Source organism: Pantherophis guttatus, chromosome 17 (assembly GCF_059756535.1).
Source record: "Pantherophis guttatus breed Tessera chromosome 17, ASM5975653v1, whole genome shotgun sequence".
NCBI lineage: Eukaryota > Metazoa > Chordata > Lepidosauria > Squamata > Colubridae > Pantherophis > Pantherophis guttatus.
The window spans coordinates 2,014,989-2,037,498 of NC_142079.1; the positions used below are offsets into that span (position 1 = coordinate 2,014,989).

The 22,510-nt window shown below is 46.1% G+C and overlaps 2 protein-coding genes across 2 annotated transcripts; both read left to right on the forward strand.

Annotated features, from left to right (window-relative positions):
- Window positions 1-8,316: 8,316 nt before the first annotated feature.
- Window positions 8,317-12,698, forward strand: OGFOD2 (2-oxoglutarate and iron dependent oxygenase domain containing 2). Its single transcript, XM_060691892.2, has 7 exons — window positions 8,317-8,515; window positions 8,669-8,725; window positions 9,985-10,095; window positions 10,479-10,590; window positions 10,935-11,059; window positions 11,358-11,615; window positions 12,367-12,698. The coding sequence occupies exons 1-7, from the start codon at window positions 8,372-8,374 to the stop codon at window positions 12,640-12,642; spliced, it is 1,083 nt and encodes a 360-aa protein (XP_060547875.2). The 5' UTR covers window positions 8,317-8,371; the 3' UTR covers window positions 12,643-12,698.
- Window positions 12,699-13,937: 1,239 nt separating this feature from the next.
- Window positions 13,938-22,095, forward strand: ARL6IP4 (ARF like GTPase 6 interacting protein 4). The gene is made up of 6 exons (XM_034428729.3): window positions 13,938-14,144; window positions 15,323-15,526; window positions 17,406-17,750; window positions 18,351-18,468; window positions 19,106-19,175; window positions 20,038-22,095. The coding sequence occupies exons 2-6, from the start codon at window positions 15,337-15,339 to the stop codon at window positions 20,092-20,094; spliced, it is 780 nt and encodes a 259-aa protein (XP_034284620.1). The 5' UTR covers window positions 13,938-14,144; window positions 15,323-15,336; the 3' UTR covers window positions 20,095-22,095.
- Window positions 22,096-22,510: the final 415 nt, after the last annotated feature.

Below are 22,510 nucleotides of genomic sequence, written 5' to 3' on the forward strand. Positions count from 1 at the left end.
CCGGTTCTGTGGGTGGGGCTTGGTGGGCGTGGCATGGCTTGGTGGGTGTGGCAGGGGAAGGATACTGTAAAATCTCCATTCCCTCCCCAATCCAGGGGAAGGTTGCAGTCAGGTGACTACAGCGATGATGTGGTGTATCATTTTTATGATGGCCAGAAATGCTTTAAAGGGCCACAAAGCATCCGTTCCAGGCCTGCTGTAATTGCTTTCTCTTCTTTTCTTTGTTCATTTATTGTTTTATCCTAGAAAATGTAAAACAGTAAAACAAAGAAAATGAAACAAAACAAAAGCACAAGGGAAAAGAATAAAAAATAGCATACAAAAAAAAAAAAGAAGAAAATATAGTGGTCAATTAAATTTAACTTTCAATATTTAACATGTAGGATCTACATCCTGGCTGGATGCTGAAAGGAAAAAAGAAAAAGCAATAAATTCTCCTCCTCTTTTACATCCACTTATCTCTCTCTCTAATTTAATTCTCTGTCTGTCTGTCTGTCTGTCTATCCATTCACCTACCTTCCTATCCCATCCCATCCATCCATCCATCCATCTAATCAATATCTCTCTCTAATCTAATTCTCTATCTATCTATCTATCTATCTATCTATCTATCTATCCATCCATCCATCCATCCATCCATCCATCCATTCACCTACCTTCCTATCCCATCCCATCCATCCATCCATCTAATCAATATCTCTCTCTAATCTAATTCTCTGTCTATCTATCTATCTATCTATCTATCTATCTATCTATCTATCTATCCATCCATCCATCCATCCATCCATCCATCCATCCATCCATCCAATTATATAATTATATAATATATAAAAAATGGAAGAAGAAAACGCAGTCAAACAGGCCTGCTGTAATTTCAAATGCTTGTTAAGTGACCCGTCGTAAAATGGAGGACTGGCCGTAAGGCTCTCACGCCTGACTTACAATTTCTTTCACGGCGTTCTGTTGTTCCTGCGCGGCAGCTGTGAAAGGCGGGAGGCGGCTGCCTTTAAAAACCCTGGATCCCTCGTCCTTCTTATATTCGGCCTAGGAAAGAGGAATAGAAAATATATTCAGCCAAGTCTTAAAATGCGTTCATTTCTATCAGGGCTGGGCAAGAAAGTCATGCAGTACAGCTAGTCCTCAATATTTGCATTTTAGGATTCTCTCCCGTTCCCCCCGTCCAGCTTTCACAACTGGCCAGATTTCAGCTCTGCCGTTAGTGCAGATGGGACGGGGACGCTGCAAACTCCCCAACTGCAAAGGCCGAATTTGCATTGGCAAATCCCTTCAGTAGGATGCTGGCTTTGATCTCCCAAAATTCATTTGGCAGCTTGGAGAAGGAATCGGAGAGATCCTTGCTAATGGCTCAATACACACCACTCAACCTGCTGAATTGGTCTACCTTTACCTCCGAGGACAGACAGGCGTATCTGTTGTAGAGGAGGAAGAAAGGAGGGTATTTGGTCACAGGGCTGGCGGATGTGCGGATCTCAAACAGAACCGGCTCGAGGGCCTCGTCCCATTCGTCCGGCTTCTCGTTGACGACGTTGTAGATGGAGGACTTCAGGAGGTCGTTGGTGCGGCTGTCCAGGTTCGTACAGCTGGCCGGGGTGAGACTTTGAGTAATGTTCCACCTCTCTAATAAGAGTTTGACCACCTGGAAATGCAAAACTACATGAAACTTGCGGCTCCGGACTTTCTACACGAGAGAAATCAAAGTGCGAATAGTTGAAGGCAGAAATAGTGGTGTAGTTTTTCTCCTTTTTGGCGTGGACTGCCCATGGAGGAGGATAAGCAGCTGTACAGAATATATTTAGAAGCTAGCAGGATTAAAAATAGATCTTTCAATAGCTTGATGATAAGTTTCCCAGAGGGAGTATGGAGGCACAGACCACTGGCTTAGCAGAACGCAGGAGCAATGTTTCTCAATCATGAGATGTGTGGACTTCAACTCCTAGAATTCCCCAGCCAACAGGATGACCTTAAAGATGTGTGGACTTCAAATCCCAAAATTCCTCAGCCAACATGGCGAGCTTAAGATGTGTGGACTTCAACGCCCAGAATTCCCTAGCTAGCATGGCGACTGTTTGTGACTGACTGGGGAATTCTGGGCGTTGAAGTCCACCCCTCTGAAAGTTTCCGAGGTTGACAAACATTTGCTTCAGGGAATGAAAATACTGACTCACCTCTTCACAGAAGTCCCAGCTCAGATTGCATAAAATATTCCTGGATGCCCCAAACCTGTTTAAAAAAAAAAATCACAGGAGAAACACATTCATAAGTGCTGTAGATTTGTATGTTGAGATTATGTGGCGTATCCATGAAAGGGGTAGACTGGGGATCTGGTAAGACAACATGATATTCAAATCTATCTTCTGCTGTAGCTACAGACAAATTCTTAGGGCCGCCCTTATCCTATGCTCAGCTACCACCTTAAATCCCATAATAGCAGACGAGATCAGCCCACCTGTAATACAAGGAAACCAATCCTTTGGCCACCGAGAAAGCATCTCTTTTCAGCAAAGGGAGAGCCTCCACCCACTTTGTGTAATAGTCCATCACAACGAGGATGTGTGTGTGGCCTTGTCTGGACTCCGGGAAAGAACCTATAGGACAACGCAAAGAGAGAGTCAGTCGTTGCCGTGATCTCAACATGATTTAGGTGAAGATACGCAAGATAAAGACGAGGCAGTTACTCTGGAGAAAGGAACAAACAGAAAAGGGACTCGGCAGCAAGTGGAGAAGGCTACCAGGTAGCCAAATGAAAACTAGCATTTGTTTAAAAAGATAGCAGGCTAGAAAGCAGGAGGCTATGAGTTCTAGTTCTGCCTTAGCCATGAAAGCGGGCTGGGTGACTTTGGACCAATCACCAGGAGACGGTGAGTTCTAGTTCCGCCTTAGCCATGAAAGCGGGCTGGGTGACTTTGGACCAATCACCAGGAGACGGTGAGTTCTAGTTCCGCCTTAGCCATGAAAGCGGGCTGGGTGACTTTGGACAAATCACCAGGAGACGGTGAGTTCTAGTTCCGCCTTAGTCATGAAAGCAGGCTGGGTGACTTTGGGCCAATCACCAGGAGACGGTGAGTTCTAATCCTGCCTTAATCACGAAAGCCAACTGGGTGATTTTGGGCCAGTCACTCTCTTTCAAGCCCATGGTTCCAGGCTCAGATGACAAGCCCGTCAATCAATTTCTGTTGCAACTAAATGGATCCACACTTGAGTTTATCCAGGGGGGGGAAAAAATCCCAAATCCTGCACTTGTGGGAAAACACTAAAAAAGAAGAACAAATTGTTTCAAAAAGGCAGACAAATTGGAATAAACGATACACCTACCGTAAATATCCAGCCCCACAACTTCCCAGGGCAATTCCACTTTGAGCGGCTGGATTTTTTTAGCGAGGTTCTTGCTATGCTCTGCGTTCTGGCAGGTTTCACACAGCCTGATCTGGAGGAAGGGCAGATAGGAAAAAAAAAAAGACCATTGCAGCAGGTCACATGATCAAAATTTGGGCGGTTAGCAATCGGCATGTGTTTATGATGATTGCAGCGTCCTGGGAATCACGTGATTGACATTTGCGACATTCCCAGCCAACTTCTGGCAAGCAAAGTCAAAGGGGAATCTGAGTTTGGTTAATGACCATAAGATTCGCTTAACCGTCACTTAAGAATGGGGCAAAAAAGAGCGTAACATGAGGTACAACTCGCTTAAGAACCACCTTGCTTAACAATGGAAATTCTGCTCTCCGTTGTGTCATAAATTGAGGACTCCCTCATCATCATATTCATCATCTTTTAACGACCCATTATCTTTTGCGGGATGGAGTCTGGGCAACTGAATGAAGCCGAGTGTTTACTGGCCGGATGCCCTTCCTGTCGCCAGTACGGAGTTTTGTTCAGCAGATATATTCTCATGGTGCCCAGAGAGAGAAATATCTGCCTCTACCCAGGATCGAACTCACAGCCTCCTGATTGTGAGGCGGGAGCTCCACCTCTAGGCCGCCGCACCACCCAAGTCGAGGACTCCCTCTGGGAATCTGAAACGCTCAAAGCCATCGATTTATCTGCCTAAAACAATCCATTTCTCTTCCCCTCCCCCCGAAACATTTACCCAGTCTACCACATCCTTCACAATACCCAGCCAGTAATATCGGCTCTGAATTCGGTGCACCGTTTTCTTCTGCCCCAGGTGATTCCCCAGCTCCGTGAAGTGGCTTTCCAGGAAGACCTGCCTTCGCCGTTCCAGGTCAACCACCACTTCTCGCTTTTCCTCCTTTTTGGGGCCCACATAATAGAGGCAGCCTCCTGTGCAAAAAAAAAAAAAAGGGACATGAAGAAAATACCATGAGAAGGAAAAAGAAGCCGGAAAAATGGGGTGCAATTATCTGCTACCGTTTCTAATACGAGGGGTATCGGTAATTCTGCACCTGTCAATCTCCCCTCTGGTCCCTTTTAATGCATCGGAGGTAGATTAAATCTTTTCATAAAATGTCCTTGAAATGGTGCTGATCCAACTAGTGGACCAAGGATGGAATTGAAAGAGAGGAGGAGGACGAGGGGAGGAAAGGAAGAAAGAGAAGGAGAGGAAGAGGAAGGAAAAGGAAGAAGAGGGAAGGAGGAGAAGAGGAAGGAGAAAAGGAGGAGAAGGATTGAAGGAGAAGAGAAAGAAGAGGAAGAAGGTAAAGAGGGAGGAGGAAGAGGAGGATGGAAGGAGGAAAAGGGGAAAGAGAAGGAAGAGGAGGAGGAGAAGGATGGAAGGAGGAGAAGAGGAAGCAAAAGGAGGAGGATGAAGGAGGAGGAGGAGGAAAAGGGGAAAGAGAAGAGGAGGAGGAGGATGGAAGGAGAAGAGGAAGCAAAAGGAGGATGAAGGAGGAGAAGGAGGAAAAGGGGAAAGAGAAGGAAGAGGAGGAGGAGAAGGATGGAAGGAGGAGAAGAGGAAGCAAAAGGAGGAGGATGAAGGAGGAGAAGGAGGAAAAGGGGAAAGAGAAGGAAGAGGGGGAGGAGAAGGATGGAAGGAGGAGAAGAGGAAGCAAAAGGAGGAGGATGAAGGAGGAGAAGGAGGAAAAGGGGAAAGAGAAGGAAGAGGAGGAGGAGAAGGATGGAAGGAGGAAAAGAGGAAGCAAAAGAAAGAGGATAAAGGAGGAGAAGGAGGAAAAGGGGAAAGAGAAGGAAGAAGAGGAGGAGAAGGATGGAAGGAGGAGAAGCAAAAGGAGAAGATGGAAGGAGATTCAATTTTACATTTACTGAATCTAACATCTTTAATTTAAACTTTAAAAAACCCACCTTGCTTGGAAGGATTTACTTGCTATGGTGCCAACTCTCCTAATTTCGCAGTCCCGCATTAAAACCCAGATTCCCCTCCAATCAGCCTAAAGCCTGCGAGATCTTTCGATGGAAGCGATGAGGAGATCCCACGGTGACTTTTGCTGCAGTAAAGCAGCTTTGGCTTCTTCTGCACCCTTCCCCTTCCTTCCCCCACCTTTCCTTGCACCCTTTCCCTGCTGCCCCTCAAGCTCATCCATCCTCCCAATTTTGCCCATGCCCCGATGCTTCCTTGCCAGCTTTGGGCTGCTGCAGCTGCAGACGTGACCCCCACCCCCAAAGCATCTTCTTCCCCCCCACCCCACCCCATCTTTTCACCTTCCACAATGAACTTCTGGGCGTAGCGCTTGAGATTCTTCCGTTTGATGGAGCAGAAGCTGGCCGGGAAGCAGCCTTCCGAGAGGAGGCGGAAAATATCCTCAAACTTGCTGGTGGGGCTGCAGGACCCTTCGCCGGCCACCTCCTCCTCTTCCTCCTCTTCCTCGGCCACTTGCAAGGCAGAGTCCATGTTGCAAGGAAGGCTCCAGCTGGGCCAAGGGTCCGGCTTCCAGAGCCTGGGGTTGCAGAGGCTTAAGACCGCTGGGCTGCAGCTGGGAAGCTCCGGCCTTTTATTCAGGAACTGCAGCTGTGCAGATGGGCTTTGCATTCACGTAAGGGACAATGCACAAGTGCCCTTTGCTTTGCAAAGCTGTCCGGGGAGTGGGGGGGGGAGGGCTCTTTCCTGCTGTTTGCACCCGGGTGGGATGCTGCAGGTAGATCTGGTGCCACGTCCTTTGGGGCATTGGGGGTGAAGGAGTTGACATTTGACATAGTTGACTCATAGGAGAATCAGGGCGTTCATTAAAACTGTCAATTCATAAAGAGTTCACAGAGCAATTGATCAAGGCCTCCAGGTGTCGTGGGCGCTTCTTGAAAACTGGAGGTTTTCAAGAAGAGATTGGACAGCCATTTGCCTGTGAAATGGTAGGGTTGGACTAGAAAGCCTTCCAAGGTCCCTTCCAACTCTTTTACTCTTCTTGACTATGATCATGATTTATCACTTATATCTTTTATGTACACTGAGAGCTTATGCACCAAAGACAAATTCCTTGTGTGTCTAATCACATTTGGCCAATAAAGAATATTCTATTCTATTCTATTCTATTCTATTCTATTCTATTCTATTCTATTCTATTCTATTCTATTCTATTCTATTCCATTTAATTCTAATTCTAATTATTCTAATTCTATTCTATTCTAATTCTATTCTATTCCATTCATTCTAATTCTAATTATTCTAACTAGAATTCTAATTAGAATTCTAATTAGAATTCTTCTATTCTATTCTATTCTATTCTATTCTATTCTATTCTATTCTATTCTATTCTATACTATTCTATTCTATTCTATTCTATTCTATTCTATTCTATTCTATTCTTCTGTTTTATTCCTGCAGCCTCCAGAAATATCCCTGCTAAGCCCACAAAAGAAAACCAGTTCAATTGAGAGAGAGAGGGAAGCTTTTGCCATTTCCCTGAATTCAAGGAAGATTATTTTGCACAACTCGAGGCAATGTGCAACGTGGGGATTTTCTCCCTCGTCATCCTTTTCTGCACGACTGTGAAATCATCTTCCCTTCTACCCATCTGTTCCAGGATTCAGATGGAATTTTCTCCCCCGGCTGAGTGGCCATTTCATTGCTTATATCAAATGTGTTTTGGGGAGATGAACAAAAGTATAACTGGTAGCAAGAGTGGAAACCGGATTCACCCGTAAGTTGCAATTAATTTGTGGCTTAATTTGGGGGTAGTAATAGCCATTGGCAGTGGCTTATAAATCACAGTTGGTGGGTCAACACAGGTAACTAGGACTTAATCCTTAACCCAGATTGAAGCAAACCATGCCTTAGCAATGTTTCCCCCCCAAAAAAAGTTGGCAACTTTTAAGATGAGTAGAGTTGAATTCCCCTGCAGTTCCTGGACAAATAGGATGGAGTTTCCCAGCTGCAGTAGCCCAGCGGTCTTTAGCCCCTCCAGTCCCGGGCAGCCAGACTCTTGCCCGGCTAGACAGGTGGACTTCAACTCCCAGAATGCCCCAACCAGTGCATTTAACTACTGCTCAACAATTGACCTTTCTCTCCACATCAGTATGCAAAAAAAAAAAAAAAAAAAAATCCAATAACAACCCTATTGAGAAAATCTTGCTTCTAAGCAAAAGAGCCCTCTAGAAAAAAAAAGCAATGGCAGTTGCCTTCCTCTGCAGATTTTCCCAGGCTGGCTTGCAAAAAAAAAAAAAATCCGCTGGGTTTTGCTCTCTTGGGGCCTCAGCCCCAGCCGAAAGGGGCTCCCCTCTGAGCAGGGGGTTGGACTAGAAGACCTCCAAGGTCCCTTCCACCTCTATTATTTTATGTTCTAAATATTTAGTGTCTCCTCCTTGAGCAGGAAGTTGGACTAGAAGACCTCCAAGGTCCCTTCCAACTCTATTATTCTATGTTGTAAATGTTTAGGGCAGAGGTCTTCAAACTTGGCAGCTTTAAGACTTCAATTCCCAGAATTCTCCAGCCAGCTTAGCTTTGCTGGCCGAGGAATTCTGGGAGTTGAGTCCACAAGTCTTAAAAGTTGCCAAGTTTGGAGACCCCTGCCCTAACCTGTATCAAACTTGGCAGCTTTAAGACTTGTGGACTTCAATTCCCAGAATTCTCCAGCCATCTTAGCTTTGCTGGCTGGAGAATTCTGGGAGTTGAAATCCACAAGTCTTAAAGCTGCCAAGTTTGAAGACCTCTGGTTTAGGGTCTTCTGCTTGAGCAGGCGGTTGGACTAGAAGACCTCCCAAGGTCCCTTCCAACTCTTATCATTCTATGTTTTTTTTTTCCCCGGGGGGCCGTTTTTGCTCCTCCGCAGGGCCTCCCAAGAGCTGAAAGAGATGCTCCGACTTTGGCATCCCTCCGCTTTTGGAGCCGTTGGGTAATTTGCAGACGCTCCCTGGCGCTGGTTGGCGGCCGGGGCGCTTTTGAGCGACGGACCCGTTGCCCGGGCAACGGCGTTCCGTCACGCCGTCGGGTCCGGACGGCAACATGGAGCGCGGGGTGTTGGGTCCGGGCCGGGGTGGCTTCCTGGCCTGCGCCTGTTTCCTCACCGATAACCTCTTCGTGGAGCGCTACGGCCTCCACCTGCGCTACCGGGGAGACCCCGAGCAGCTGCGGAGGGACTTCGGGCCGGTGAGCCGAGGAGGAAGAGGATCCCTCGGCCCCCGCAGTGGGGAATGTGGGGGGGGAGGGGAGAGGAGGGGAGGGGAAGGGCTGGACTACAGTCCCCATCGTCCCCGGCCCTGCTGACCCCTTTTCTTCTTCTTCTTCTTCTTCCCTCCGCAGGTCTTGAGGCAGCGCGGCTGCAGGAGCGAGGAAGACTTCGCGGCCGTCCTTCGAGAGGTCTGGTCGGGGGAGGCTGAGCAGGAAGACCCGTCGTCCCTCTGGGCTTTTTCTGGCTTTAGTTCTGCCCCCCCTTTTTTTTTCAGCTGAAGCATCTCAGTCGCCTGATTAGGGAAAAAAAATCTTTTTCTTTTTCTTTCTTTCTCTTTTCATTCTTTCCTTCCTCTTTTCTTTCTTTCTTTTTCTTCCTTCCTTCTTTCTTTCTCTTTTCTTTCTTTCTCTCCTTTCTTTCCTTCCTCTTTTCTTTCTTTCTGTCTTTCTTTTCTTTCTCCTCTCTTTCCTTCCTTCTTTCCTTTCTTTTTCTTCTTCCTTTTCTTTCCGTCTTTCTTTCCTTCCATCCTTTCCTTTCCTTCTTTCCTTTTCTTTCTTTCCTTTCTTTTCCTTCCGTCCTTCCCTTCCCTTCCTTCTCTTTTGTCTTTGTTTCCTCCCCATTTACTCTCCTCTTCCTTCCTTCCTTCCCTCCTTCTGCACTTGCTCTCCTTTTCTTTCTTTCTTTCCTTCCTTCCTTCCTTCCTTCCACACATACATACATACACACACAGAGTACATGTATGTTTATGTATGTATACAGATGCACACAGCCTACCTATGGAATTATGTATCACCTGGAAGAATTGCACTGTGGAATTGTGGAAATTCGGTATTCTTACCTTATTTTGAAAAATCATACCGTTTTGGATTACTCCACAGTGTTATTGCTGCTCTATATTAGCTGGAATAATCACACCAGCATAGTTCTTAAAAACTGAGGCATGTTGATATATAGTATGTATATATACATGCTTATATAATTACATATCAGCTGGAAGAATCACACCGTTGTGGAATTTGAGACTTATTGTTACATTATTTCGAAGAATCATACAATTGTGAATTGTTCCATAGTATTATTGCCCTACATTAGCTTGAAAGAACCACACAACTGGAAGATGGTTATGATTCTAGAATTGTATCCTGCCCTTTTTTGTATAGTTCAAAGCAGTATGTACAAAATCTTGCCTCTTATTTTCCCCACACTATCCCTCGGGGAGGGGGTGTTGGGCGGCGAGAGAGACTCTGACCAAAAATCACCCATAACCCACAGATTTATGTGAACTAGAACTCATGGACACCGAGTTTCTGGTCCGGCACTTTTTGAATTTTATGAGACCCCCCTCGCTATTTCTGTAAACATGAAAGCGAGGCGGAAATCTCCCTTGTATCTATTTTAAATATATCTTAATTAAGAGTTTATAAACAATTGGATTGAATTGTTGTAGGTTGAAAAAGAAGTGCAGAGGAGAAAGGAATTGGACCATCTATCCAGAGAAAGAAAAGCAATCATCTCTCAGAATTACAGACCAAAGCATCCACAGCTATATATTTTACAGGTAAAGGATGTGCTTCGTTGTGTTTGCACATCAGTTTATGCTCAGAGGAAGGGGGAGGAAGAGGAGGGGACTTACGCAAATTATGAAGCAAAGTGAGACTAACTTGAGGCTTCATAGCCTTTTCTGACAAAGAGAAAACCTCATAATCTAGATGTTGTTGATACCAAATCGTTTTATCTGTGATTGAGGTAGAGGGATAATTTACCTGGGCAGCAGAGAGGATGCAGCCTTGCAACCTGCTCCTACGTAGTCCCTAGGGTTAAGAGCACTGGCAGCAACCCAGAAAATCTGATGCAAGTTATAGGCCAGTTAATCAGAAGTAACGTTTATTCTGTTCAATTTTGTTTCTCTTGTTCTCTCCTCATCCCTACCTGCTATGGTAGGAATCATTTTTTAACCCAGAATTTTTAGAAACTGTCAAGTACTGCACATCCCAAAATGCTGATCTCCAGGGTCTCCTTCACCATGTGGAATCCTTATCAAGTAAAATTACCGGTAGGTGTTCTTTTACCCATAGCCTGCAAAGAGGTATAAATCTAGCAGGCTGAGCTTACTACTGTTTGACTCAGGAAAGGCTCCACTTCTCATGCACAGATGAATCTTTCTCACCCTTGCTGCTAAAATTCCATTCAGCTTGGGAAATTCATTATTTTATATGCAAATAAATTTTAAAAATCCTGAATTATGGCCTTCTGCCCACAAACGTCTTAATCTCTAACTATAAAAGAAAAAAAAATGGACTAGTTTATTTTATCAGCTGGAAAATATACTTACTCCTGCTAGGCAATAAAGTGAATTTCTTCACTCCCTTCTCTGGTTACTTTCTTCTTCTACTTCAGATAAGAGAATCTACCGGTTGCCAATATTCACCAAGGAATTCTGCGAAGCTTTTGTTGAGGAGTTAGAACATTTTGAACAGTCCGAGATGCCCAAAGGGAGACCCAATTCTATGAATAACTATGGGGTGAGATTTGCATCTTGTAGATGGCAAAAATGGGGGAATGTAACGGAACCATGATGTGGGAATTAGTTTTGTTAAATGTACTTTCTCAATGTTAAAGGGAACAGGGTTACTTGCGTACTATCCTGTCTCACTTAATACAAAACAATTATTAATGCTACATTGCTAATTCTTTACATAATAAAAAGCATTTTTTTAAGCCCTTGAAAAAAATGGACTTGAATCTTCTGCTAGAATGTTCATATTTCCTTTCTTCCTTTCATTTTGTGTCCTTTCCTTTCTCGTTCACATTTTATGGCAGGTGCTTTTGAATGAACTTGGACTGGACGAAACTTTTCTTACACCTCTGCGAGAGAAATATTTGCAACCCCTGACAGCGCTGCTTTACCCAGACTGTGGAGGGAGCTGCTTGGACAGCCACAAAGCTTTTGTGGTGAAATACGCACTGCATGAAGATTTGGACTTGCACACTCATTACGACAATGCGGAAGTGACTCTCAATGTTTGCCTGGGGAAAGAGTTCACCGAAGGGAGCCTTTACTTCGCGGAATTTAGACAGGTGCCTCTTTTAAAATACAAATTTTATACAATTGATTGTAATCTTTTTTTCCCATCAACAACGCATTGTTGAGATGGGCAATTAACTACTATATGACAGGTTTGAAATCTGGTGGCTTTATAAAAAGTTAGCCAAACTTAAGGTATTTAGCTCTCATCCATACCCTCTAGCCATACCCTTATTCGGATTCGAATTTGGGCTGCCTGCATATTAGGCAGTTGTATTAACCTCTGAGCCACAAGTTCTCCTCCCTTTACCAGCTTGAGCCAGGGGAGAGATTAAGTGTTTTTCTGTCAAAGTATAAATGTATGTATGTATGTATGTATGTATATATGTAATAATATTATTAAAGCTATAATCACATGTGTACAATGGTTATAACTTTTGGTTATTTTCTTTATATCTTTCCTTTATTATTCTTAGAAATAACTCAAGGCAGCAAACATACCTAATATCCCTTCCTCCTCCTAGTTTCCCCAACAACAATCCTGTGAGGTGGGTTGGACTGAGAGTGGGTGACTAGCCCAAAGTCACCCAGTGGCTTTTGTGCCTAAGATGAGACTAGAACTCACCATCTGCTGGCCATTGGCCCAAAATCACCCAGCCAGTTTCCATGCTTAAGGCAGGACTAGAACTCTCCGTCTCCTGGTTTCTAGCTGGGTGTCTTAGCCACTAGTTTCCGCTGCTTTGATTTGAAGACAACTGCTGAAACAGTTCTTTAACCTGATGATCTTTGCCCACTCTTTTCAAGGATGCCAAGCCTGTGCCAAGTTACCTTGAGGTCGAACACGTGCTGTTCTACGGATTGTTCCATCGCGGAGGGCAGCTACACGGGGCACTGCCCATCGCCTCTGGCGAGCGCAGAAACCTGATTATCTGGATGCGATCATCCGCTATCCGCAACCAGCTTTGTCCCATGTGCAATAGAGAGCCTGACCTCGTTGAAGCAGACGGATTTGGAGACGGTTTCACTAGGATTTTGGAGGGCAGCCCACCTGGGACCACAGATGTTTGCTCCTTAACATAGAAAGGTGGCGGAGGGAGAACTTTTCACCTGGATTTTAATAAATTTTCAAAATCCAACTTTAAGGCATCAATAGTCTCTTTTTCCGTGCAGTCCTGGGTGGGTGCATGGCAGTTTTGCTTGCAGACGTCTCATTGCCCAGCTAGGCAACCTCATCAGTGCTAGAAGGAAGTGGGTTGGAGGAGGAGGACTCGGGGGTCCTTGGTGCTGAGTTTTCTTGCAGTCATTTCAGGACCCAACTAGGCAACACCATCAGTGTGACAGTGGGTAAGGTGCTCCCTATTTGTATATGCCAATTTTTATTAGTCTCAGTGATGAAATCCAAATGTTTTTACTACCTGCGGACGTGGCTTGTTGGGCGTGGTGTGGCTTGGTGGGCATGGCAGGATGGATACTGCAAAATCTTCATTCCCACCCCACTCCTGGGGGAAGGATACTGCAAAATCCCCATTTCCTCCTCACTCCAGGGGTAGGATACTGCAAAATCCCCATTTCCTCCTCACTCCAGGGGAAGGATACTGCAAAATCTCCACTCCCTCCCCACTCCTGGGGGAAGGATATTGCAAAATCTCCATTCCCTCCCCACTCCAGGGGGAAGGATACTGCAAAATCTCCATTCCCACCCCACTCTGGGGCCAGCCAGAGGTGGAGTTTGCCGGTTCTCCGAACTACTCAAAATTTCCACTACCGGTTCGTCAGAACCTGCTGGATTTCATCCCTGGTCTCTCTTCATCTTCAAATCCACACCCCCAACATCAGTCCTTATATAGATGGTATCTCTCCAGCATAACCGCTAAATATCCTTTTTAAATCAAGAGCTCAAAAATAGTATTTTGAATGCTTGATTCTTACTGTAAATAAGAACCTTTCCTTCCCAGTTACAATAGCTCCAATTGGAACGCAAAATCTCCCTATTTATAACTTCTGGTAGCCAGAAAGCCAACAGAAATCTTGTAAGAGAACAAATTACAAATCCCTTGTTTTAAATAAATCCCCCTCCCCCAAAAAATGTGAAGAGGAAGGGAGATGGGCGACATAAGAATGTAATAAAATAAATTTAATCAATAAAATCTCTTAATGCAGTGTTTCTCAGCCTTGAAGATGGGTGGACTTCAACTCCCAGAATCCCCCAGCCAGCGCTGCTGGCTGGGGGATTCTGGGAGTTGAAGTCCACCCATCTTCAAGCTACCAAGGTTGAGAAACACAGTCTTAATGGGAAAGAAACGCTTCCTGCCTTCGGGTCGCATATATTATAACCGAGGTGGGAACCAAAGTGCGCAGCCTCCGATTTCCCCACCGGACGCATCTAGGAACGTACCAACCGGAAGTGGCCGCCACAGTTTAGAGAACGGACGCCGTTGCGGCGGGAGGGGGGGCTGCGTTCGCTTCCCGAGGCAGTTGACGTCCGCGGATGGTGCGGAGAAGCCGCCTTAACGAGGGCTCCGCTCCTCAAGCCGTGCCGGGCCTTCTCCTCCGCCCCACCGGCGAGCCGCTTACCTAACTCGGTAAGTCTTAAGTAGACAACGGGACGAATTCGGATCCATTAAAAGCGGAGCAGGTTCGTCCTTGGTGCGCATGCGCCCCAAGCGGCCCCCCTCTGGCGATTTAGGCGGAGGCGGGCTTATAAAAGGCAGGGGTTGCACGCGGATTGGCCGAAGACGGTTTAAATGACAGGTAGGAAAGGGATGTTTTTCTTAAAGGGCCAGTGCTCAAACTGCGTGTTTTTCTGAGTTATTCAGTAGAAAAGGAAGAATATTTAATATACTATAAAGATTTGAGTACAAATAGCTGGAAAAACATGGGGAGCAGTTTCCCTTCAGAATAAAGTGACTATTCCTAAAGGAATAAAAACCTAAAGGAATAAAATTACATCAATTTTGTTGCTTTTGCATCAATTCAGTTGGTGTCCTTCCCTCTGCTTCTCCCTTTAAATCTTAACCAGTTTAAAAAGAAAAACAATGTACCTTCTCTTTCCAGAAGGACATGTGTTTTCCTCATGTGATCGTAAACTTTCAAGAAACTCTGTTGTGCCACCTAAATATTTTATACACCAGATGCAATTAACATAACAGTGAGTTGCCCTGTGGAACTCATGGCCACAAAATACCTGTAAAAAGAAATGGAAATTAATCCAGTGATTAAGTGAAGTAATTGAGTGAAACTGGGAAAAAATGGCTTAAAAAAAATTTAAAGATCTACAAGATGAGAATTCCATTTAAAAAAAAAATAGAGGAAAGTTTTAGTTGGAGATGAATAGCAGGAGTGGGCTATTGTTATATTTTTTTATTATATTTTACGTATTTTAGCAATAGCAATAGCATTTAGACTTAAATACGGCTTCACAGTGCTTTCCAGCCCTCTCTAAGCGGTTTACAGAGTCAGCATCTTGCCCCCAACAATCTGGGTCTCCTCATTTTACCCACCTTGGAAGGAGGGAAGGCTGAGTCAACCTTGAGCCTGGTGAGATTTGATTTGCCAAATTGCAGGCAGCTGGCAATCAGCAGAAGTAGCCTGCAGTACTGCACTCTAACCACTATGCCACTGCGCTCTTCCTTTACATTATTTTATACTTTTTAATTTTATATATTGTATCTTTACAAATTAGGCATTCCTAGAGGGTTGCAATGGTGATGGTTATTCTGCTGGCGGGTTGTTAAAAAAGCATTCCCTCTGTCTGAAACAGGATCAAGGAGCAAGATGGCTCACAGCCAAACTAAGAAACGCAGGAGGAGCCGAAGTGATTCCCGGAGCCGACGAGAGAAGGAGGAAGATAAAAAAAAGAGGAAGAGCAGCAAAGATTCCCGCGAGAGGAGAAGCCGATCCCCAGCAAGCAAAAAAGAATCTGAACCCCAGGAATTCAGGCCGAGTTTATCCTCTTCCAAAGACGGTGAGGAAAAAGAAAAATACTCCAGATTTTCCCAAAATCGCAGCTCTGGTTTGTATGGCTGTGAATCTTAACAAATGCACAGTTGAGGCTTCCAATTGAGCCTTGTTGAAAGATGAAGGATGGGGACCTCTCCTCACCCTTCCATCTTGGTTCTCTCCCTGGCAGGGTCAGGGAACTTGGCTTTGACTTGGTAAGCCAAGCCGGCTTTCCCTTCCATAAACCCTCTAACCTAAGCGTTCCCAAACCACGATGCAGACTCCTTATCCCAACAAAACCCCCTTTTTATTAAGTGACTGTGAATTCCTCTCATTCACATCCAGCAAAGTCTTTCCAGGGAGAATTTAACAGTCACAGACCTTATCTGGCTTGGAGAGCTGCCAGGCCGATACCTTCAAAACTTGGCAAGGAGTCTCTGAGACTCATGAACTAATTAAGCAAATTAATTGTCTCCTGCAAACTCCACTCCCCTTTCGCTCCTCTTTATTCCCTCTGGGAGGGGCCATTCACCGTCCACCTGTGGCTTTACTCCTGAGTCAACCCTTGTTCTTTAGCTGTTCTCTTCTCCTGGCAGCTCTGTGCATGTGACACTGGGAACAGGCTGCAGCTGTTCGTCTGCCTCACTGATGTCCAACTCCGAAGGCAGCTGATAACTGGCATCCGGCCCTGGCCCGCTCTCTGCCTCTGACGCAGAGTCCTCCTCAGAGCCTTCCCCAGACTCCAGGACTGGCCCATGTTCCTCCCCAACCTCCTCACTGTCCGAATCTGCTGCCAGTTCCGCTGGCGGGCCACAACACCAGGAGTTCCACCAGGACTTGGAACTTGAGGAATTTAACATTTGAAACAGGAAGCTTGGTCTCTCAGGTGTGGTGGCAGATGCAATAGTAGACTGAATGTTGGTTCTTGCTGTCCGCAGGCATGCTTTTAAGGCAGCCCGAAAAGGGGGGTGGGTGGGGAATTCTGGGAATTGAAGTCCACCCGTCTTAAAGGGGCTGTCGTTGAGAAACAGTGTTTTTTTTTTTTTTTTTAAATTTGATTTATATGCCGCCCTTCTCCGAAGACTCAGGGCGGCTTACAATGCGTTAAGCAATAGCCTTCATCCTTTTTGTATATTTATACAAAGTCAGCTTATTGCCCCCACAATCTGGGTCCTCATTTTACCTACCTTAGAAAGGATGGAAGGCTGAGTCAACCTTGAGCCTGGTGAGATTCGAACTTACAGTAATTGCAAGCAGCTGGTCTTAATAAGCTTAATAACAGGGTGCCTTAAACCCCTGTACTAAGGAGCGTTTACCGATTATCTTATTTGTAGGGTTGCAGAAAAGCCCACACTGTTTTAAGAAGTTATGGTAGTTCCCCAGCTCGCTCTGTTCAGGCATGGTCTCCACGACAAGTTGGGTCTGGGTAGGACTGGCAAAGAGAATAGTCTTTTCAACTAGCCAACAGAATTTGCCAAAGAAAAGATAGCTTCCAGGGCTGACAATCGCATTCGCCAACACATCTGGGAGACCAAGCTTCCTGTTTCAAATGTTAAAATCCTCAAGCTCCTAGTCCTGGTGGAACTCCCGGGAAGTTTTAAGGAAGGGAAAGCCGGCTTGGCTTACCGAGTCAAAGCCGAGGAGGACGCCTTCTCTGAACTGCCAGGGAACCAAGATGGAAGGGTGAGGAGAGGTCCCCATCCTTCTTCCATTTTTCACCAACGTTCGTTTGGAAGTCGCAGCTTCGTCTCCCCCCCCCCACCCTCGTGATGAGTTTTTGCGGTTCTGTTGCGACACAATAATAAATGAAGCCAGTGGGATCACATCTCCTGGATTTTTATCCAGGTTGGGGACGATTGTCCTCTGGAGCCCCTGTTCATCTTGTGTTCCGTGTTGGCTTCTAGTGAAAAAGAAGAAGAAAACGAAGAAGAAAAGGAAGAGGAAGGCCAGCTCCTCTTCCTCCGAGACCGGCTCTTCTTCCTCCTCCTCCTCTTCCAAATCGGCCTCCTCTTCCAGTGCCTCTTCGGACGAGTCCGGCGACGAAAAGGCCAAACCCGAAAAGAAAAAGCAGAGGAGGAAGAAGGCGTCCAAAGGGAAAGACAAGAAGCGGAAAAAACGAAAAGAGAAGAAGAAGAAGAAGAAAGCCAAGAAAGAGAGGGGAAAAGAGGAGGGGGGAAGTAAGAAGGAAGAGGCCCCCGGCCCTTCGCTGGACCAGTGGCAGAAGGAGGCTGGCTCGGATTCCGGACCAGGTAAGGCTGGCCTTGGTAAACTCAGTTACAGCAAGCCTGGAAAAAAATTCTCCAAAAAAGAGGGTTGGAGGAACAATTGAGAGGCTTTCATAAAATAAAACAGGTCCTCCTTCGTTCCTTCCTTCTCTCCCTCCCTTTTCCTTTTCCCCTTCTTTCTGCCTCTGTCCCCTTCCTTTCCTTTCCTCCTCCCTCCCTCTCCTCCCTTCCTTCCTTTCCTCACACCCTTCCTTTTCCCTTTCTCCTTCTTTCTGCCTCTGTTACCTTCCTTTCCTTTCCTCCTCCCTCCCTCCCTTCCCTCCCTTCCTCCCTTTTCCCTTTCCCCTTCTTTCTGCCTCTCTCCCCTTCCTTTTCCTTTCCTCCTCCCTCTCTTCTTCCTTCATTCCTTTCCTCCCACCTTCTCTTCCTTCCTTCCCTCCCTTTTCCCTTTCTCCTTCTTCCCTTCCCTTCCCTTCCCTTCTTCATGACGAACAGGGTTTTCCCCATCCATGCAGACTGAAAAATCTGGGTCCTTTCTCCCTGTGGGGTAGAATGCAGAGCACATCGTCTGTGTTGAAGAGTTAAATAGCATCCTTTCTTTTCTGACGGAGGTTCCTCTTTCAGCCCTCACGGACGAGCAGAAGTTCCGCATCCAGGCCATGAAGCCGATGACAAAAGAGGAATGGGACGCCCGCCAGAGCGTTATACGGAAAGTCCTCGACCCCGAAACAGGCCGCATGAGGTAGGAGCAGCGCGGCTGGCTTAAATGGAGATTCCTTCCCTGTAATCTTCGTCTTTTAATGACCCCGTAATCCCTTGCATCGGGGTGGAGTCGGGGCAACTGAATGGAGCCGAGTGTTTACTGGCCGGATGCCCTTCCTGTCGCCAATGCAGAGTTCGCAGCAGATAATTGCTCATGCCCAGAGAGAGAAATATCTGCCACTACCTAGGATCGAACTCACAGCCTCCTGATTGTGAGGCGAGATCTCCATCTCTAGGCCACTGCACCGCTCAATTCCTTCCCTGTAATAATTTTACAAAATCTGTAGAATCAAGCTTTCCCTGATCTTATTTAGAAGAAAGCTAGTGCGGTGGCCTAGAGGTGGAGCTCTAGCCTCACAATCAGGAGGCTGTGAGTTCAATCCTGGGTAGAGGCAGATATTTCTTTCTCTGGGCACACTGTGAGAATATATCTGCTGAACAAAACTCTGTACTGGCGACAGGAAGGGTATCCGGCCATTAAAACACACTGCTAGCTCCATTCAGTTGCCCAGACTCCACCCCGCAAGGGATTATGGGGCCATTAAATGAAGATGATGATGATACATGTTTACGGATAACATCTATTGTTTGAGCAAGTCGAGGTGTTTCTCTTGCAGACTTATTAAGGGCGACGGAGAGATCCTGGAGGAGATTGTCACGAAAGACAGGCATAAAGAAATAAACAAGGTGAGTGACACTCTATTACCACAACAAGCTTGGATGCAGCTGGCCTGTTTGGATAGGATGAGGGTCATTGACTTCATAGCTAAAAACCGGCTGCGTTTTTCTTCAGAAGTTCTCATTTCATAGCCCATATTGTTGAAATTTCCTCAGACGAGACACTTGGTTTCCGTCTCCGTTATCTGCACTTCAAAACACCCTGAGTGTCATATCTATGGAGATTCTCAGTCACCCAAGTCACACAGTTGTCCCAAAGGTGCTTTTTCCAAAAAGGCAACTGGCCTTTTGTTTTTTCCTCGAAGAGGTTTCGCTTCTCATCCAAGAAGCTTCTTCCGTTCCGATGGAAGGAAGAAGAGAGCTTCCATCAGAACGGAGGAAGCTTCTTGGACGAGAAGCGAAACCTCTTTGAGGAAAAACAAAAAGCCAGTTGCCTTTTTTGGAAAAAGCACCTTTGACACCCCGAACATCAGTCTTAGCAAAACCAAATTTCCTAAAGTGCGGGGTGCGACACTGCTGATTGACAGACGTCAATTCAATTCTCCCTTTATTTTCACTGCCACTGGAAACCTAATAGCTTTCAAGGAAATCAGTCCACCCTCTGGAGTTTGCCGTCTTCAGGGAGTCCCTGGGTGGGTGGGAATGGTGGAGGGCGGCTAAACAGGACTTCGCTTTGTCTCTGGCAAGCTCCCACTAACCCAAGGATCTCCAAACTTGGCAACTTTAAGACTTGTGGACTTCAACTCCCAGAATTCCTCAGCCAGCTTAGCTTTGCTGGCCGAGGAATTCTGGGAGTTGAAGTCCACAAGTCTTAAAAGTGGCCAAGTTTGGAGACCCCTGCCCTAACCTGTATCATCCTCTCCTTTTGCAGCAAGCCAGTCGGGGCGATGGACTTTCCTTTCAGATGAAAATGGGGATGTTGCAATAACGGGACGGACCCCTGAAAACGACAAAAGATGATCTCCTGGCTGTTTGCAAAGGTTTTGCCCCAACGAGCCATGTCCGGGTGCCAAAAGGCAGGCACAGGCCACAGTTGCCCGAGCCTTGGGAGGGGGGGTGTCTCTCCCCCTCCCCTTCTGCCCCAAGGGCTCCTTGGTTTTCCCCAGGGGTCACTCCAGCTGCTCTTCTTCAGCTCCCCATCGGGTCGAGGTTAGGGAATGTAATTGTACCAGGTTCTTCTTGGGGGGAAAAAAAAGAGAGAGAGGAAGAGAGAGAGGAGGATGCAGGAGATCAAATTCAAGGCTGCTTTTGACAGTTGGGGGGGGCGCTTTCCATGGGATTCCTTGCAGCTCAAGAGGCCGCCGGTCTCCCTCGTTCTGTATTTTGGCGATCTGGGAGGGAAGCTGAGCAAAGGAACCACTTCCCCATCACGCTGAGAAAAACCGCGATGCAATCGTTCCATCAGAGACTGGGCTACCCGCAGCTGCTCCTGACCAGGAGGGAGAATGACTCATCCTCTCCCTGGTCCAGCTGCAGGAGGAGAACAGAACGCAGGGTCTCCTTCAGTCCACCTAGCACTACGCCACTCACACACACAAAACAAGGAGGCCCAAGAGCTTCAGGGGAATCTGGAATGAGGCCTTCTGGCCCAGTTCTCCGGCTGCCTCGGTGACTCAGCTCACCTTTTTAAGGGTGCAGTGATTTCCCGGCCAGTCGGGGAAAGGTTAAAAGAGCTGTTTTAGGGTTTCCAGAGGGCCGATTCTGGATTTTTTGGTTGTGGGAGAAGGTTGGTTCTCCCCAGTTGGTTGGAGCCTAGAAACTATCTGGAAAGTTGTCAGTGGCTCAGCCCCGATGTGGGAATTGACTGCTCGTGAGAAAGGCAAAGGACGGCATTGTAGCTTCCTAAGCTCGTAAGAAGAAGGTCTGGCAAAACCTACTCTCTGTGCCTGAGCTGCTAGCTTAATTCTGCATTGGTTGCTGCAGGTTTCATTTAATTTATCTCTTTCTCCTTCCCTCCTCCTCCTCCTCCTTCCTTTTCTTCTTCCTTCCATCCTTTTTCTATTTTTATTTTTCTTTCTCCTCTTTCTTCCATCCTTTACTCCTTCTTCCTTTCATTCGTCTCCTTTTCCTTCCATCTTCTCTTCCTTTCCTTCTTATCTTTCTCCTCTTACTTCCATCTTCCCCTTCTCTTCCTTTCATTCTTCTCCTTTTCCTCTCCTTCTCTCCTTCTATTCTTATTTTTCTCTTGCTCCTTCTCTTTCATTCTTCTTCTTCTTTCTTCCATCCTCCTTTTCCTTCTCTTCTTCCATCCTCCTTTGGCCAGAGAGCATTCAAAGCCTTGTCAATCATTTATTCTTGGATAGCCACTTTGTGCCATTTGCACATAACCTTCCTTACGGGCAAGAGATTTCCTCATCCCCCCCCCCCACATTCCGATTCCTCCCGTTTCCAATCTTGCCCTACCAGTACAAAAACTGGGTTACCCACAGGCCCAGTGGAACCACGCACCGGCCAATTCTTAGCGTCCTTTGGCAATCGAACAGCTGCTGAGCTAGCTTATGTAAACTCTGCTCCCATTACAAGCAGTTAATTATTAATCCGTTCTTGGAACAGGCCGCCCAGGCTAAATTCACCCCAAAGGGAAAATCAAACAGAAGCACGCTCAAGAGAAAATATGGTATAGTCAAGTGTGTGTTTAAAGTTCTGCAGAGCATTCGGTCCTGCAGAGCTAAAGGCGCCGAAATCGTGCTGGTTTCCAAAGCATCCACTAAAGGCAGATTTAATATTCTTTGAAACTCTTCGAATGTTCTTTAAAAAAAAAAATTGGCTGGATTGTATCCATTGCATGCATCGTTCTCTTTTTTCAAAACTGCAAGCACCAAGCTAAAAGAATAATTGTCCAAGCGATCAATACTATGTCCAACTGGAAATGCTTTGTACGGGGTGCTGATGTAGCTAATTTAACTAATTAAAGCAGTCTTCTAAACAACTTTAGTGGATTGATGGCATCCTCTGTTCAGTTAGGAGTAGGAGAGATGCTCAGAAGTGGGTGTGTTTTCCGGATTTTTCTGGCACGTTTAAATTCTGGATAAGGATGGGCCACCACTTGGTGATGCACCGGAAGAAGCGATGGCTTCCCAAATTAAGAAAGGCCTGCCACCAACACCAATGAAATTATTTTACCCACGAATAATAATCATCACTCAAGATCCAAGTTGTTAGCCTGCTTTCCAGCTTGGCCTCAGTGGTGTAGCAGAAGCTGCAAATGCGCCATCCTTCTGTTTCCGCGTTCTTACCAATACCAAAAGTTTCCAAGATATTGCAATGAGTTGATTTGAGGCACAGAGAGTGCTTAAAACAAAGAGACTTCCCTTTGTTTGAAACCCATCCTGTGTCAGGGTTCC